The 14194-nt window shown below is 42.7% G+C and overlaps 1 protein-coding gene across 1 annotated transcript in view; it reads left to right on the forward strand.

The window, feature by feature from the left end:
* The window catches only part of LOC8041303 (putative phosphoenolpyruvate synthase), a 394011-nt gene that overhangs the window by 23636 nt on the left and 356181 nt on the right, over positions 1 to 14194 (forward strand). Inside the window, exons 3-4 of the mRNA XM_040214093.3 lie at positions 11341 to 11597; positions 13799 to 13852. Of these exons, the coding sequence (XP_040070027.1) occupies positions 11341 to 11597; positions 13799 to 13852 (311 nt within the window). The remainder of the gene's footprint in view (positions 1 to 11340; positions 11598 to 13798; positions 13853 to 14194) is intronic.

Here is a 14194-nt window from a genome sequence, read left to right on the forward strand (position 1 = left end):
TATTTAAGTACCCTCAAGGCCCTGGGGCATTACAGAGGGGAGTGGTACAAGACAAATTTGGAAAACAAACAATATACAAACACTAAAAGCCAAGCACAAAAAATGTAAAAAAAAGTGTAAACAAATTAAGAAATGTATAAAACAAGGCAAACAAACAAAGAGAAATATTAACATTGGTAAGTAGTCAACGCACTTTTAAACAAGTCAAAGGATGGTATGTTTACTAATTGCGCGGGAAGGCGATTCCACTTTGAAGATGTCCTTGGAATAAAAGAGTTATAATAGGCTGAGGTAATGCAATGAGGAATTCCGACTATAAATTGATGATCTACGCGCGGCGAGATGAAAACAGGATTTAACATTAGTTTGTTTTTTAGCGAAGTATTGGAATGATAAATTTTATAAAAAAGACACAAACGAGATATTTTTCGGCGTAATGAAAGAGCAGGAAGTGATAAATTAGTTTTCATAGTTGAGACACTAGATGTGCGATGATAGTTAGTAAATATGAAACGGGCACCGCGATTCTGTAGGGCTTCAAGATCAGTGACGAGAGTTGAGAGACCAGGATCCGAGATTGCTGCTGCATAGTCTAGTTTGGAACGGACAAGGGTTTTATACATTAGTAGTTTTAGGGACACTGGGGCTAACCTAAAGTTTCTCTTTAGGTAACCAAGCATGGAGTTAGCGTTGGCGATAATGTGGTCAGTATGAGTTTTCCATGACATGTTAGAAGTGATGTGCACCCCAAGGTACTTATAGCATGGTACAGTTTCAAGAGGAATTTCAACAATTGAGTAAGTAGGAGATATAGTAATTCGACGGGAGATGGTCATCGCTTTACATTTGTTAGTATTGAGGGACATTTGCCACAAATCACACCAATCAGCCACAGCTTGTAAGTCATTTGGAAGAAGTTCGATGTCAGTAGTATTAGTGACTTCTCGATAAATTACACAATCATCAGCAAAGAGGCTAATCGATGATGATACACACAGTGGTAAGTCATTTACGTAAATTAAAAAGAACAGGGGCCCCAAAACAGACCCTTGCGGTACACCAGAAGTAACAGGATTGATAGAATTTACATTGTTAGCGTGAACGAACTGAGAACGATTAGCTAAAAAACATGTAATCCAAGACAGCACGTTAGGATCGAGATTGAGTTGACTGAGTTTAAAGAGTAAACGTTTATAAGGAACTTTGTTGAAAGCTTTGCAGAAATCTAAAAAAACACAGTCAATCTGGGATCCACGGTCGAGTATGGAAAGTACATCATTAGTGAAGGTCAGTAGTTGGGTCTCACATGAAAGGGATTTACGAAAACCATGTTGGGATGGAGAAAAGAAGGAATTAGAGTCCAATTAGTTAACCAAATCAGTGAAAATTATGTGCTCTAAAATTTTACAAGGTGTGCTGATTAAGGAAATGGGGCGATAGTTAAGAGGACTCTGTTTATCGCCCTGTTTATGGAGTGGAATCACCTTCCCTATTTTCCACTCTTCAGGCAATACACCAGATGCAAGAGATTGCTCAAAAATCTTAAAAAGGTAAATGGCGACATAATTTTTAGTATTCTTAAGGAGTGTGGAGGTGACATTGTCTACTCCAAAAGACGAAGATGTTTTTAAGTTATCAATCAAATTTAAAATTCCGTCATAGTCAATCACAAGAGCATCCATGGGCAAAATGTTATAATGAGGGTACACAGGGTGGGAGCAATCATCATCTACACAAAACGCTTTTACAAAAATGTCATTTAAAATGGAGGCACACTGGTCATTTGGAATAACAACACCATTATTAGTGAGCGATATATCGTTCGTTTTGTTTCTATTCATAATACGCCAAAACTGTTTAGGACTGGTCAGTAACATGGAGGGTAAAGTCACATTAAAAAATGTTAGTTTAGCGTCCTTGATAGCTAGTTTATGCGCATCCTCAGCTGCATGATAGATTTCCCAACGTGCGTCACTACAAGAAAGCTTTGCAGAACGAAACAAACGTTTCTTTTTGTTGTTAATGCGCTTAAGTGTTACATTAAACCATGGAGACAAAGAATTTGGTTTAATGGACCTATATGGAATGAATAAGTTAATTAGAGATACTGATTTATTTTTAAATATTGACCAATTGCTTTCAACTGAGCGTTCAGAAAAATTAGGAAGGAATTCATCAAGGAAGCCAGCTAATTCGTTATTTATAGCCCCAAAATTCGCTTTACTATAGTCGAAGAAATGTTTTGTTGACTTACTAGCATCAGACACCGGTGTAAGTAACGAGAAATATAAAATGGAGTGATCGCTGATACCCGGTAAGTAGGATATCGAAGAGGCAAGGTTAGGGTCAGAGGATAAAATGAGATCTAGTACAGTGGCCGAAGACACAGTGACTCGAGTAGGTTCAGCAACAAGTTGTGTTAACGAAAAATCCAAGCAAAGATTGAGGAATTCAGAGTAAATTGCAGAATTACAAGTGGTAGTTGGGAATGCTCCTCACCAGTCAATTAGGGGCAAATTGAAATCGCCAAGTAAAAATAAAGGTGCAAAAGGAAACCTATATGTAATTGTGCATAACGCATCATGCAAGGCAGAACAAAAATTTGTGGACGCATTAGGCGGACGATAACAGGCACACAAAATAACATTTCTATGGGCAGAGATTAAACGCACGCACACCAGTTCAAGCTGGGTGTTAACGCTTACTTGGTAACATTCAAGATTTATATTCACTGCGATTAGGACCCCACCCCCCGCCTATCAGTTCGGTCACAACGATAAAACCTATAACTCTGAACACAATCAAAAATTTCGTTATCACGAATAACACTCGAAAGCCAAGTTTCTGTAAGAGTAACAACGTCACCCGACGCCGCGTCAATGACGGAGGACAAGTCATCGCGGTTGCGGACAATACTTCTTATGTTTGTAAACGAAACTGAAATATTTTTTGAAAAAGATTGGGAACGAAATGGTTTCTTTATCGCGACATTTTTTAACTTCAAAGTGGCAGAATTGTTGACGCAGTGTTCGATTCGTTTGGGCTGCCCTCACAGATTTGGTTAGTCTCGTAATTGAAAATAAATAGTTTATTCCCCAAATGTAATCTGTCAACGCGAAGTTTGTAGAGGCCTCCCTGGGCTCGGGCGAACTGTAGAAGCATTTTTCTGGCGAATTGAACATTCTTTGGGTAATCTTCGCTAACCGACACGTTGGTGTCTTTTAGCTTGGAGCATGATCTCAGCACAGTTTCTTTGTGTTTAAAAAAAGAAAATTTTACGATTATAGGTCGGTTTTTATTGGGATGAAACCTGCCGATTTGATGGGCCCTTTCAATTGTATCAGGGGTAATCTGTATGCCCAGTTTATCACTGCATACGTCGAGAACTAGTTTTTCAGATTCCGCCCACGATTCCCTAGCAGTGTCTTGAAGCCCGAAAAAAAGTAAGTTCGATCGTCGGGAACGACTCTCGGCATCATCGGAGCGCCGTTTCAAAAGCGCTATCTCGGAAAGAAGGCATTCAACCTTCGTTTCGATTTCAGTCGCCGCGTTTGCTTTGGATTTACAGATTGCAAGATCAGTTTCAATAGTCGTCACACGCGTTGTTAAAGCAGATAATGAGTCACTTGTGCGTTTTTGCTCGTCAGTAATTTCTTTTAGTTGTACCACGACACCTGCCTGACCTTCATGTAATTGAGTAACAAAAGTTTCAATCCTAGCTAGAGTCTCAGCCTGTGCTACGGTCATGGGACCAGGGTTACGTTCAACGTCGCCACTGAGAAGCAATATCAGGTCTAAAAAACGCTTTAGGCACATCTGTGGGCACGGCAGGACAATAAGACAAGGATTGTTACACCTAATTGAACAGGGTAGGTCATTTCTACTCACCTGCACAATGAACAGAAGTGGGATGTTAGGCGTCATGTTGGTAGCCTGGATGCCGTGCCCACTGATTGACGACAGGCGCTCCGCTGCCTTTGTAGAAATCGCGATTGATGTCGATGCTGCCGAAGCTGCCGTCCGTAACCTTATCAGCAGTGGAGGGATTCGGAAAGTTCCACCGTCACAATTGTTTTCACAAAACGTGAAGCCGGAGAAGATCAGCGGGGTTACTTGCATCGCCTCGACTGGTGCGCTGGTAGTTTCCGTGGGGGTAGAAGTGATGCCACCGTCGTACGTCAGGAGCAGGAGCTGCACAATGAACAGAAGTGGGATGTTAGGCGTCATGTTGGTATCCTGGATGCCGTGAAAATGAACTGCTCTAATGAGGCAAGTCGGGTCAATCGGTTCATAATTTTTCATTTCCTTTTGAACGGCTCCGAAAAAACAAGAAACCGGGAAAAACTGAGTGACGCAAGGCGCCTCGTATTGTTCAGGTTGTCCCGGTTTTTTATGTCCTTTCGGCGCTCCTCAAAACGCATAGTGTTCGGTTTCTAAACGCTGTTTTTATTTTCGCACGGAAATAAAACAAAAATACGTAATAATTTTTCACACTAGTGCAATGCAATAGAGACTACTATTTCCAGCAAGCTGCTTTCCGCCATGCTTCCATATCATCCTCCAGGCCGCGAATGTTTGTGCACACTGATTAAACTATTTACATATAGGTTGTCATGCACTAGAAATCTGGTACTTTCTTTTAGAAGCAGCACGTTAGTGCACATGAAGTTTCCCAGCGGCTTGCCTTCTAGTCACGTAGAAGGAAAAAGGAAATATCCCGGGCATGATTCGTGTAGAATGCTAGGTTCAGTGGGCGCCTATTATTTCTACAAACTCCCTGGCAGATTCACTACCATATAGCCTGCTGTCCTTTCCCCAAGAAGCGATGTTTTGATAGAATTTCGTTGCTTGGCCGCTATTTTTTGTAGTAGCACGAACAAAAAAAGAGAGAGAGGGGGGGGGGGGGGGGAAGCAACGGTATTCGCAGGTTGATTCATTTTTTTCCAATTGCGATATTTTGTCTGTTTAGGTATGCTTTTATGGTGTAACCAATTTTACACACTTCCCACAAATATTTCATCGTCAACGACAGTTGTAAAGTATTACGCACTGCCTCGGGTGCGTTTACCTTACAGTGACTAGAGCTTCACAGGAGCGAGTATTTCCACAAAATAAATACGAGGACCTGTTTCTCCCTTTGAATGGACCACTTTTGTGGCATTACGACGAACTGACTTTCACCATGAAATCGTAAGAAATAATGACTGATGAGGAAATTGATTGGGTCTCAACAGTAGAGCCACATTATTTAGGTTGCAAATAAACAGGGAGTCGTTCATGCGATGTGTTTACTTCCACGTTCGAATGTGTTGAGAATGAGTAACCGAAAAGCACAGTCTGCAGGCTGCTTCCTGGAGTGGCCTGATTTCTCCCCAACTCGGGAAAGGGAGGGGGGGGGGGGGAGAGAGAAAGGGGTGGATGGTTGTGGGAAGGTGATAATATTTATTCTCACTCAGGAGAGTCGCCGGTCGTTAAAAAGTCGACTCGCTGATAACGGGAAAGCCTGTGGGGCCACATCTATAGTAACCATGAGTAAAATGTGGTATACAACTATGTAAAATGTGGTATACAGCTAAGTTACAATAGTGCAAACGATGGGGCGTTGTGGAGGCAAGTGAAGGAAAGACCCATCTTACGATTCTGCCGTCTTCATTAGAAGCAAGAATTTCGGTTTGCTTCTTCAACCCCTCCTGACGCCAATCTTTCCAATTTTGAATAAATCCGGGACAGCGTTGATTGCGCAAGCCCGCGCCAATATTTAAAGCTCTTTATCAAGTTATAAAACAGTCATCAAGCAGACGTAAGGAGGAATAAATACGCAAAAGAGTCCAAAATGGGAGGATCAACCTAGGAGAAGAGATGTGTTTCAAACAGCAATGAAGAGATTAGGGAAACCCACTTGATTATAAGTTTCAAAAATAAATGTATTATCAACGACCTGAACCCTTTATTGTGCAAGCCAATCCTTGTGCAGACAGGGGAATGGTTCCAGCAGCCGCGCGATGCCAGAGAGCGGCTGCTGGAACGAACCCAGCATACCAAGACCCCTCGATCTCCACCGACCGTACGGCGTCGGACCTGCAGCTCATGATGGGAAAAAGCGTTCTGTCGCGCTGGCTTCCTCAATCTCGCAGATTGAGCGTGCCCGCGTCAACGAGGGAAGACACCTGGACGTCTCATGTCGTTGATGCACTCGCAGCAAGCCGCTCGTTTCGTGCTTCTTGAGGATTATCCCTACAGAACAAGCCGACACCGACGGCCCCTTCCGTCACGTGATTTTTGGGAGAGGGTGAAAAGAGGAGGGCGCGAGGGGCATTTTCCTACCTTGCGGAAAATGGTTTCGTTGGTCGGTCTTTAAGAGCCGGTGTTCAGAGCTCACGCAGTTCTTGCGTCCAATCCATACGCCGCGCTGGACTGTCGTCAGGCGGGTGGGTTCGATCCCACAATTACGGCATCAATCTTCGCGAATGCAAGACTAAAAGAAATAGTCTTATTTTAGCCTTGCAATTTCACCGCGACAAGTTCGCCTGGGAAAAGTCATGAACATTCCAACCCGATATCGTTTTATGACCCCTTTAAACTTTACGGGGTGCACAATAAAAGCAGTGAAGGGTTGCTGTTAACAAGTGGCAACTAAAATTGTCTAATTAGCACACATGAACGGAGGAGGCGATTCCTCAGGAATACTATCAGCCTTTCCACTCCGGTGAAGAAGGAAGATCAGCGAAGCTGTACTATGGTGGGAATGAAGTAATGTCCGGCCGCAAGTCGGCAAGCCAGAGTGGAAAGGCTGTAGGGGTTGCCGCCATCTATGCTTGACGGCGGCAACCAGACAACCTGCAAGCCGGTTGTCTGGTTGCCGTCGTCACTTATAGATGTTGGTAGCTGTCCAGAGTTTAGTGTCGCCATTTGTTTGCTGACGGACACGATACTGGGGCAAGTAGCCCTTAACAGCTCCGCTGCAAAAAGAAGTGTGTGTGTGTGTGTGTGTGTGTGTGTGTGTGTGTTTGTGTGTGTGTGTGTGTGTGTGTGTGTGTGTGTGTGTGTGTGTGTGTGTGTGTGTGTGTGTGTGTGTGCGCGCGCGCGCGCGTGTGTGTGGGGGGGAGGGGTTTAATTTTAAAAACCCAGTGTGTTCTAAAGATTCCTCGTCCCCGCATCTTTGGCGCAGACCAAAACGCGTGACCCCGGAAACTACTTCGTGTGCAAAAGGCTCTTGCCAAATAGCACGCTTTTTGTCGTTCCAGACGCTCGCGCCGTTCCTCACGACGGTGCACTAAGAATAGTAATACGTGCTTTTAAAATACTTGGCTTTCACTGAGCTTGAACCTCCTGCAGCATGCATTTTGCACCATCGAATACGATTTTCTCAGCAAGAAAAAATCGCAATGACCACCAGCCTATAGTGTCATGACGTCACGTGCATACCATGTTAAACAGTTAAGCTTTCTGGTGAAATGTGATGTTTTCAACACTAGCAATAGATGTCCTAATTGTAAAGTTGTGCAATATTTATAACAGTCTCGCGATGATATATGGCAGCCTAGAGAAATGATAGCGCGCATGACTATTCAAGCATAGGGTTCTAAAGTGAGGGCCCAAAACAAGTGCAGGTATAAAACCGAATATAACATTAGCCTCCCGAGGCAGTATTTTGCGAAGTTTCGAGCTCATGGAAGCTGATAAAATGGCATTTATCCTAAGTTTTTAAGGATCTTTGTCTGTCCTTCGCCCTATTTATGTAAAATTATAACTTTCATTGCATGCATTTTTACGCATCTCTTTTTGCAGTGAGGCGTTCTGTAAGGGATTGTTTAGAAAAATAACATTAATTATCTCTATTTTTGAACGTTTCATATATTTGACTTCGAATCTATTATGCGAGAGCAGAGTCCTTTTTAGCGTACCCTGCAAGCCGATGTTTCACACTGCCAATCAGCAAACAGAAAAACACTTTTACGCAGACTCCACAGCTCGCGTAGTTTCGAGTATTGTCGTTCCGCGTCGGTCTCAAGCGGTTATGGGAACTTTATAAAGTAAAATTTATTGATCGTTATAAAATATATTTAATTACTAACTGAATATTTGACAACATAAATAAGTGGCCGACCACTCTAAAGCAATGCCCCCCAAATGATATGAAAAATGTTCTGCCAATCTTTCCCGGCGTTTTTATCCTTGACAGGCACGTTGTGAGTGATATGGGACAGCCTTACACACGTTCCTGGTTTTGAAGGTAATTTAAATAACTATGTGTTCCTCGCACATATAACTTCTCAAGCATATAGAAGTCTGTTATTGCCTCTTTTATGTGGGGAACATTACTTTTATGTGTCTGTGGGCTGGACAAAAACAAAGTAAACAACGGCGCGCGGCGGAACCATGACGATTACTCACGCAAACCGTCAGCAATTGTCCAATTAAGTAGCTGCCATGTCGAGTAGAACGTGAAATACTACTTCGTTTTACTTAACAAACAAGACTTGCGGAGGACGCTTAAGCTTCGCCTTTAAAAGTGGAAGGCGATAGCCTTAACGGGCCTCGTCTGCATCGCATTCTTATTTGCCACGAAAGCGTGCCTCACGTGGCCTAGTCAAAAGCCTCTGACTCGCAACCGAAGGGTCCTGGCTTCAAATCCCACCTAAAATTCTTTATTTTTTTTCTTTAAGGCAAAGGAATTGCTTTAAAAAGTGAAATCATTTGAGACATACGGCGAACTTTAATTCGGATTACATGTCATGTTTTAATCACTCTCATTCCACACGTGATGTTACGTTTCACATGAGCATTGTGGGTTGTTTGAAATTCTTGCGTGAGGGCATGTAGCTCTGACGTCATCACCCTATCGACCAATCAAGATTTTCTAGTCACGCCACCGACATCGGGTTTTCTGCGACATGAGCTCCTTAACGCTATCACGTTAAAGTCATCAATTAGCAGTGGTGATGCTCATTTGCAAATTAAATTGACCGGCATCTTGTCAAGAACAAACCTCAACAGCCAGGCTATGCCAGCTTCTCCTGTAGAAGAAAATGTTCACTTAGACATGCGCTATTTTGGGCCAGATTCGATCGGAGTGCGAAGGTGCGTATAGATTAGGGTGAACACATGCGATTACTCCTTGCTGCATGATTAGTCGCATGCATGCGGTACTGAGTGTAAACAATGTTTGGTTAGAACAAGAAGCATTTTGATTGCCACTCGGTGTTTCAATAAAAATAATCCGAAAGGAATTATTTTAAAACTTTTGCGACATTTTCAAAATTTCATTGCTTTTAGCTAAGTTGTGTCGTCATCTTATACATATATATATATTGTGAAGTGCATTTCGTAAAAAATATCTGGTGATATATATGGCCACGAGGTGCTCATTTTATAATATTATGTGATGTATTTAATTCCTTGGTTCAAAGACACAATCACAATTTCACTTTTAGTTCTGCGACACAAAGTTGTATCAATAACGGGTATTTTAGGCGACCTACCACACTTTCCGACAATATTTTATGCCGTGTAAATAAATCAGCTTGAACTTCAGAACTTTAATTAAACACGAAGAATAGACAAGAAAATACAGTATAGTTTTAAATTTCAAGCTGATCTATTTACAGGTATGCACCAACAAGCTTAACTCTTTGCTCTTGTACTTAAACATTTTGATTCAGATATAATATATGTTACTGGTAAACAAAGGCATGTCGAGTCGTATGACCACGACGTTATGTGCGTTAATGTAGATTTTCTTCTACTCTTGCGTCGAAATTAAATAACTGAATTTAATATTTTTGGTACCTAAAAACAAAAGTAAATTGCACGGACGATCGAAGAAGCGATATAGTTAATCGTTTCGCGGCGTAAATAGTGTATATAGCCAGAACAACGTGGAAAGTATATTCTCAATTCAGCGGTTAAAACCGGTTCGAACCGGTTCGAACCCGTTTGAACCGTTATTTTTTGCTCCCCAGAGCTGAACCGGAACCGAACCGACAGCCGTGAACCCGAACCGGAACCCAACCGATAAAAATTTCGGTTCGACACTCTGGTGCTTATACAACACAGGAGGTTGTGCAGGCGTTTCTGAAGCAGCTCCAAACCCCAAAGGTGAAGCGTACTGTGACGGATCAAAATGTTCCACTTGTCGAGTTTCTAAAATTAAAGGTTTCGCTCTCAGGAAATAGGAGCAAGTTGGCAACTATTGATTTTTTGTCGCTATAAACAAAACGCTGAATGTTTTTTGTTTTTTTTGTTTTTTTTGCATCTGATGAATGCTATTATTACTGCAGATTGGGCGAGTTGGTAAGACATCATTACGAACCAGCGCACAGGTAAAACGGTCTACCTGTGCGCTGATTCGTAATGATGGATGCTGTTACAAGTAGACCACAAGGCGAATAGCTCAGCATGACAAAAAATTACAAGTGTCACCCAACACAACAAAGTAATTTCAAAGCTAGAATGTAAACTAAATGAAAATAAGATAAAAAGGGGAATAAGAGGATGTGTTGAAGTCAAAAATTAAATTCATGATATTCATAAAATAGAAAGCTCAACCTGTAATTTCATATTATGTAAACACAGAAGGCGATTAATGCAAAATAAATGACGTGATGCCAATCCTGGCAGTTCCGTAGCTGCATGAAATTGATTTGACAGCAATTGACTGCTTGCTCTGAAAAGCTCAGAAATATCCCATCACCGTTCCACGTTTTTGATTCAAAACACTGCAGCAAAAAAAAATATAGGTCACGAGGGGCTGTAAGTCAAGTTTACATAACTGTGAGCATGAATGAGCTAAACAGAGAACAGCTAAACCAGGCAGACCAATCGGCATAAAATATAAATGAAACTGAAATAAAAAAAATCTAAACATTAAGACGGGGAAAGTGCTTTCGTAGCACTTTCACCGACAAGTAAGAAATAGTTGGAAGTTGTTAACTTAGAGTTTAATATTAAACTATAAAAATTGTTTCTTAACAAAAATGAACGACGTCTACAATGCTCTCCTATGACGAATTAGAGCGCAGCTCTTGAGGAGGAGAAGGGGAGGGTACAGAGGGGAGGGTATGCCCCTCCTCTCCCTTCTTACCCTCGCTTCCTCCTCTTCTGCTCCTCTCCCATTTAGCGGGAAATTTTCGCCAAATTTCCCGCTTATTTAGTGGGAAACATTTTGCGCTAAATTTAGCGGGGAAATCCTTCCGCTGGATTTAGCGAGAAAATTTTCCCGCTAAATGTAGTGGAAAACATTCCTCCCCCCCCCCCCCCCCCCCCCCCAAATTCAGCGGGGAAACTTTTACCCTCGTGATGTCCCACGGGACGTCTCCCTTTCTTTCTTCCTCGTCGCAGCACTTGGACGAGTTCCTTTGCTGGGGCTGCAACTCTTCGGGAGAGAGCCTCCTGGTCTGGGTGTCCAGGGAGCCCGAGGGAGTCGTGCGGGCCAGCCTGCGGCTCAGGGACAGCCAGGGCAGGACGTGGCTGCTGCCCGGAGCAGCGTTCCCCGACCGCTCCTCGCAGGAGTCGCGACGCTTCTCTACCGGGAGGCTCCAGTTGACCTGCCTGCGCCCCATGAGGAGGTGGAAGGTGACCTTCAACGGACGCCTGAGGTAATCCTGCCTCCATGACGACATCTAAGATCCGTTCCATGGACACAATAAAACCGCTAAGCAATCTTCTCTTTAAAATGGCGACACTTCAGCCACCGATGGATAGTAATAACTTTGCAGATCTCTTCAAGTAATTAGTTTAGAGGCAGATAAAACTGAAGGAAGCTTTACTTACATCGCTTACATAACAGCAGTCTAGAGGGAAGGAGAGAAGGCAGCACTGAAATTTGTTTATTTCATTTATTTATTCTACGTACCCTTTCGGGCATTACATAGGGGGGAATTCGTATAAAAACTTCACATTGACAGTATTAAAAAAATTGTGCACTTTAGGTATAGCAAAATACAGTTCAAAGCACGCACAGGACATGTTGCATGGTTGCAACGTAACTGTAACAAAAAAACAGTGACGATGCAGTTTGTGAGAGAAAGTAAATCAGGAGATTTCAAAAAAGTCTGACAATCCTGCGCCACGGCAGTTTTATACATCAAGAAATTCCACTCGGTGATAGCGAGGACCAATGGCAGAATATTTCTATACATTTGTGCGTGCTAATATAGGGTATACTTTGTTGGGGTGGTCTATGTAACAACGTGCGTTTGACGGAAACAAGGAACATTTATGGGCCAGTTGGTACATATCTACAGTGAAAAGGGCCGAAGAATACAATGACAGACAGAAAAACAACAAGACAGGGCGCACTCTCAACTAAAGTTTATTTAAAAAGTACACATATATACCCGACAGGCATCCTAATCGTCACACATCTTTGCCCAGCCCCCGTTTAAAAAACTCATTCATCCATGAAAAGGGCTGAAGAAGCTCCGCTAATGTAATCACTCCCCCTACTTTTATTCTCGAAAGCCTCGAGTATTTCCCTCAGCACTTTGATTTTATATTTGGCTAGGATCTTAGTGTTGTCGAGTGACGGCGCGCAAGGGCACCTGTTGCAGTGAACCGCAAAATGCCCGCAACGCACAAATTGTGCGTTGAAGGAACGTGTGTCACCTGAGCTCCATAGCTCCATAGCAACACCTGAGCTCCATAGAACCGGTCATCCAGTTTACCGTAGAATATGAGAGATGGGAGTCTTGTCGTTCCCGGATGCTCTGGTGAAAAGGCAAAAAGACAAGCCGAGATTCACGGTCTACAGGAAACTAGCACACACCAGACGCTACCTTAAATTTGACTCGAATCACCCAGTAAGTCACAAGGCGTCGGTGGTCTCTACTTTCTTTTCTATACCAATGACCATCTGCTCGTCGGAAAAGGATAAAAGAAAGGAGACACATACAATCCTTGCTGACCTCCAAAGAAACGGCTACGCAAGGATTCTTGTTCAGTGCATCGCCCGTCGACAGTGCTTCACGCGCCTTAAATACGAATCGCCATGTTACACACAGCCCCGCCCCATCGCGCGCATTAGCGTCCCCTATTTAAAAGGAACGAGCGAGGCGCTGACGCGCGTGCTCCGAAAAAAAAAAAGGGTTTCAATTGGCGCACAAGCCTATGTCAACATTGGGACGGCTCATGTCAAGGCCAAAAGAAAAAAACACAAGGCGTGGTCTACAAGATGCAGAGTGCCCCGCCGCCTACATCGGCGAAACTAAACATTTCCCTAACGCATGCGCCAGCACCAGAACGATGTGCGTAATTTCGATCGCGAGCGTAGCGCCGTCGCCGAACATTGTAAGGCACTCTACCATCGGATTGACTTCGCGAACGCGCAGGTGATAGCTACAAAGCCACATATTTGAAAATGTCTGTTCTTGGAGTCTTGTCATATTCAAAACACACCGGGGAAGATTAACAGGTCCCTCGGTGCCTTACCATCTATATACATCCAGGGTAGAGGAGGAACAAAAGGTCGAAGCTCTCGCTGTCCTATTCCATTTAGTCACACACTGAAGAAGCCAAGACGACACCGAAACGTTAGGAACTGATTGTTTCTGAGCTTTTGGTTTGAGATTTTTTGTTTCGTAATGCAATGGATTGTATGAGTCATCTCTTATTTTTTGTTTCTCTTGGCACGACCGCTTTCTTATCTCATTTTTTTTTTATTCCAACGTTGTGTTTTGAATACACAAGGAACCAAACCACATGCAGGATTTTTTAGATCAAAATATATACTTTATTTTCTTTATTTACCTATCGCCTATCCAGAGAATGTCGACTAAGTTTTATTTTTATTTTCGTGCAGGGAGGAACTTGCTGACGGAACGGGTGTTACTCGTCACGTTGATCTTCGTCTGTTGTGAGTACAAGGCTGACTATTTACTTTACAATCACCTCAATAGCAGACTATCAAAAATAATAGCCAGTCTGAGAACGAACTCCAGCTAATTTCACTAATATTTAGTAATAAAATATCTAACAAAGATTGCAGGCGCTTTAAATCGAGATATTCAAATGAGTAAGAAAACGACTAGCAACAAGAACAGAAGTAGACTTTGGGCCCTTAAACCCAGTCCCACAATACTATCCAACATTAGCAACGTTCTCAGAAAAGGTTGTAGTATCTATTATTTAATAAGTAAATAAAAAATGTTAACTAACACTCTCGAGAAATGGAAACATTACACTGCCAGATATTTTA

This window comes from Ixodes scapularis, unplaced genomic scaffold, assembly GCF_016920785.2.
Source record: "Ixodes scapularis isolate PalLabHiFi unplaced genomic scaffold, ASM1692078v2 PGA_scaffold8__174_contigs__length_109621045, whole genome shotgun sequence".
In the NCBI taxonomy this organism is placed as follows: Eukaryota; Metazoa; Arthropoda; class Arachnida; order Ixodida; family Ixodidae; genus Ixodes; species Ixodes scapularis.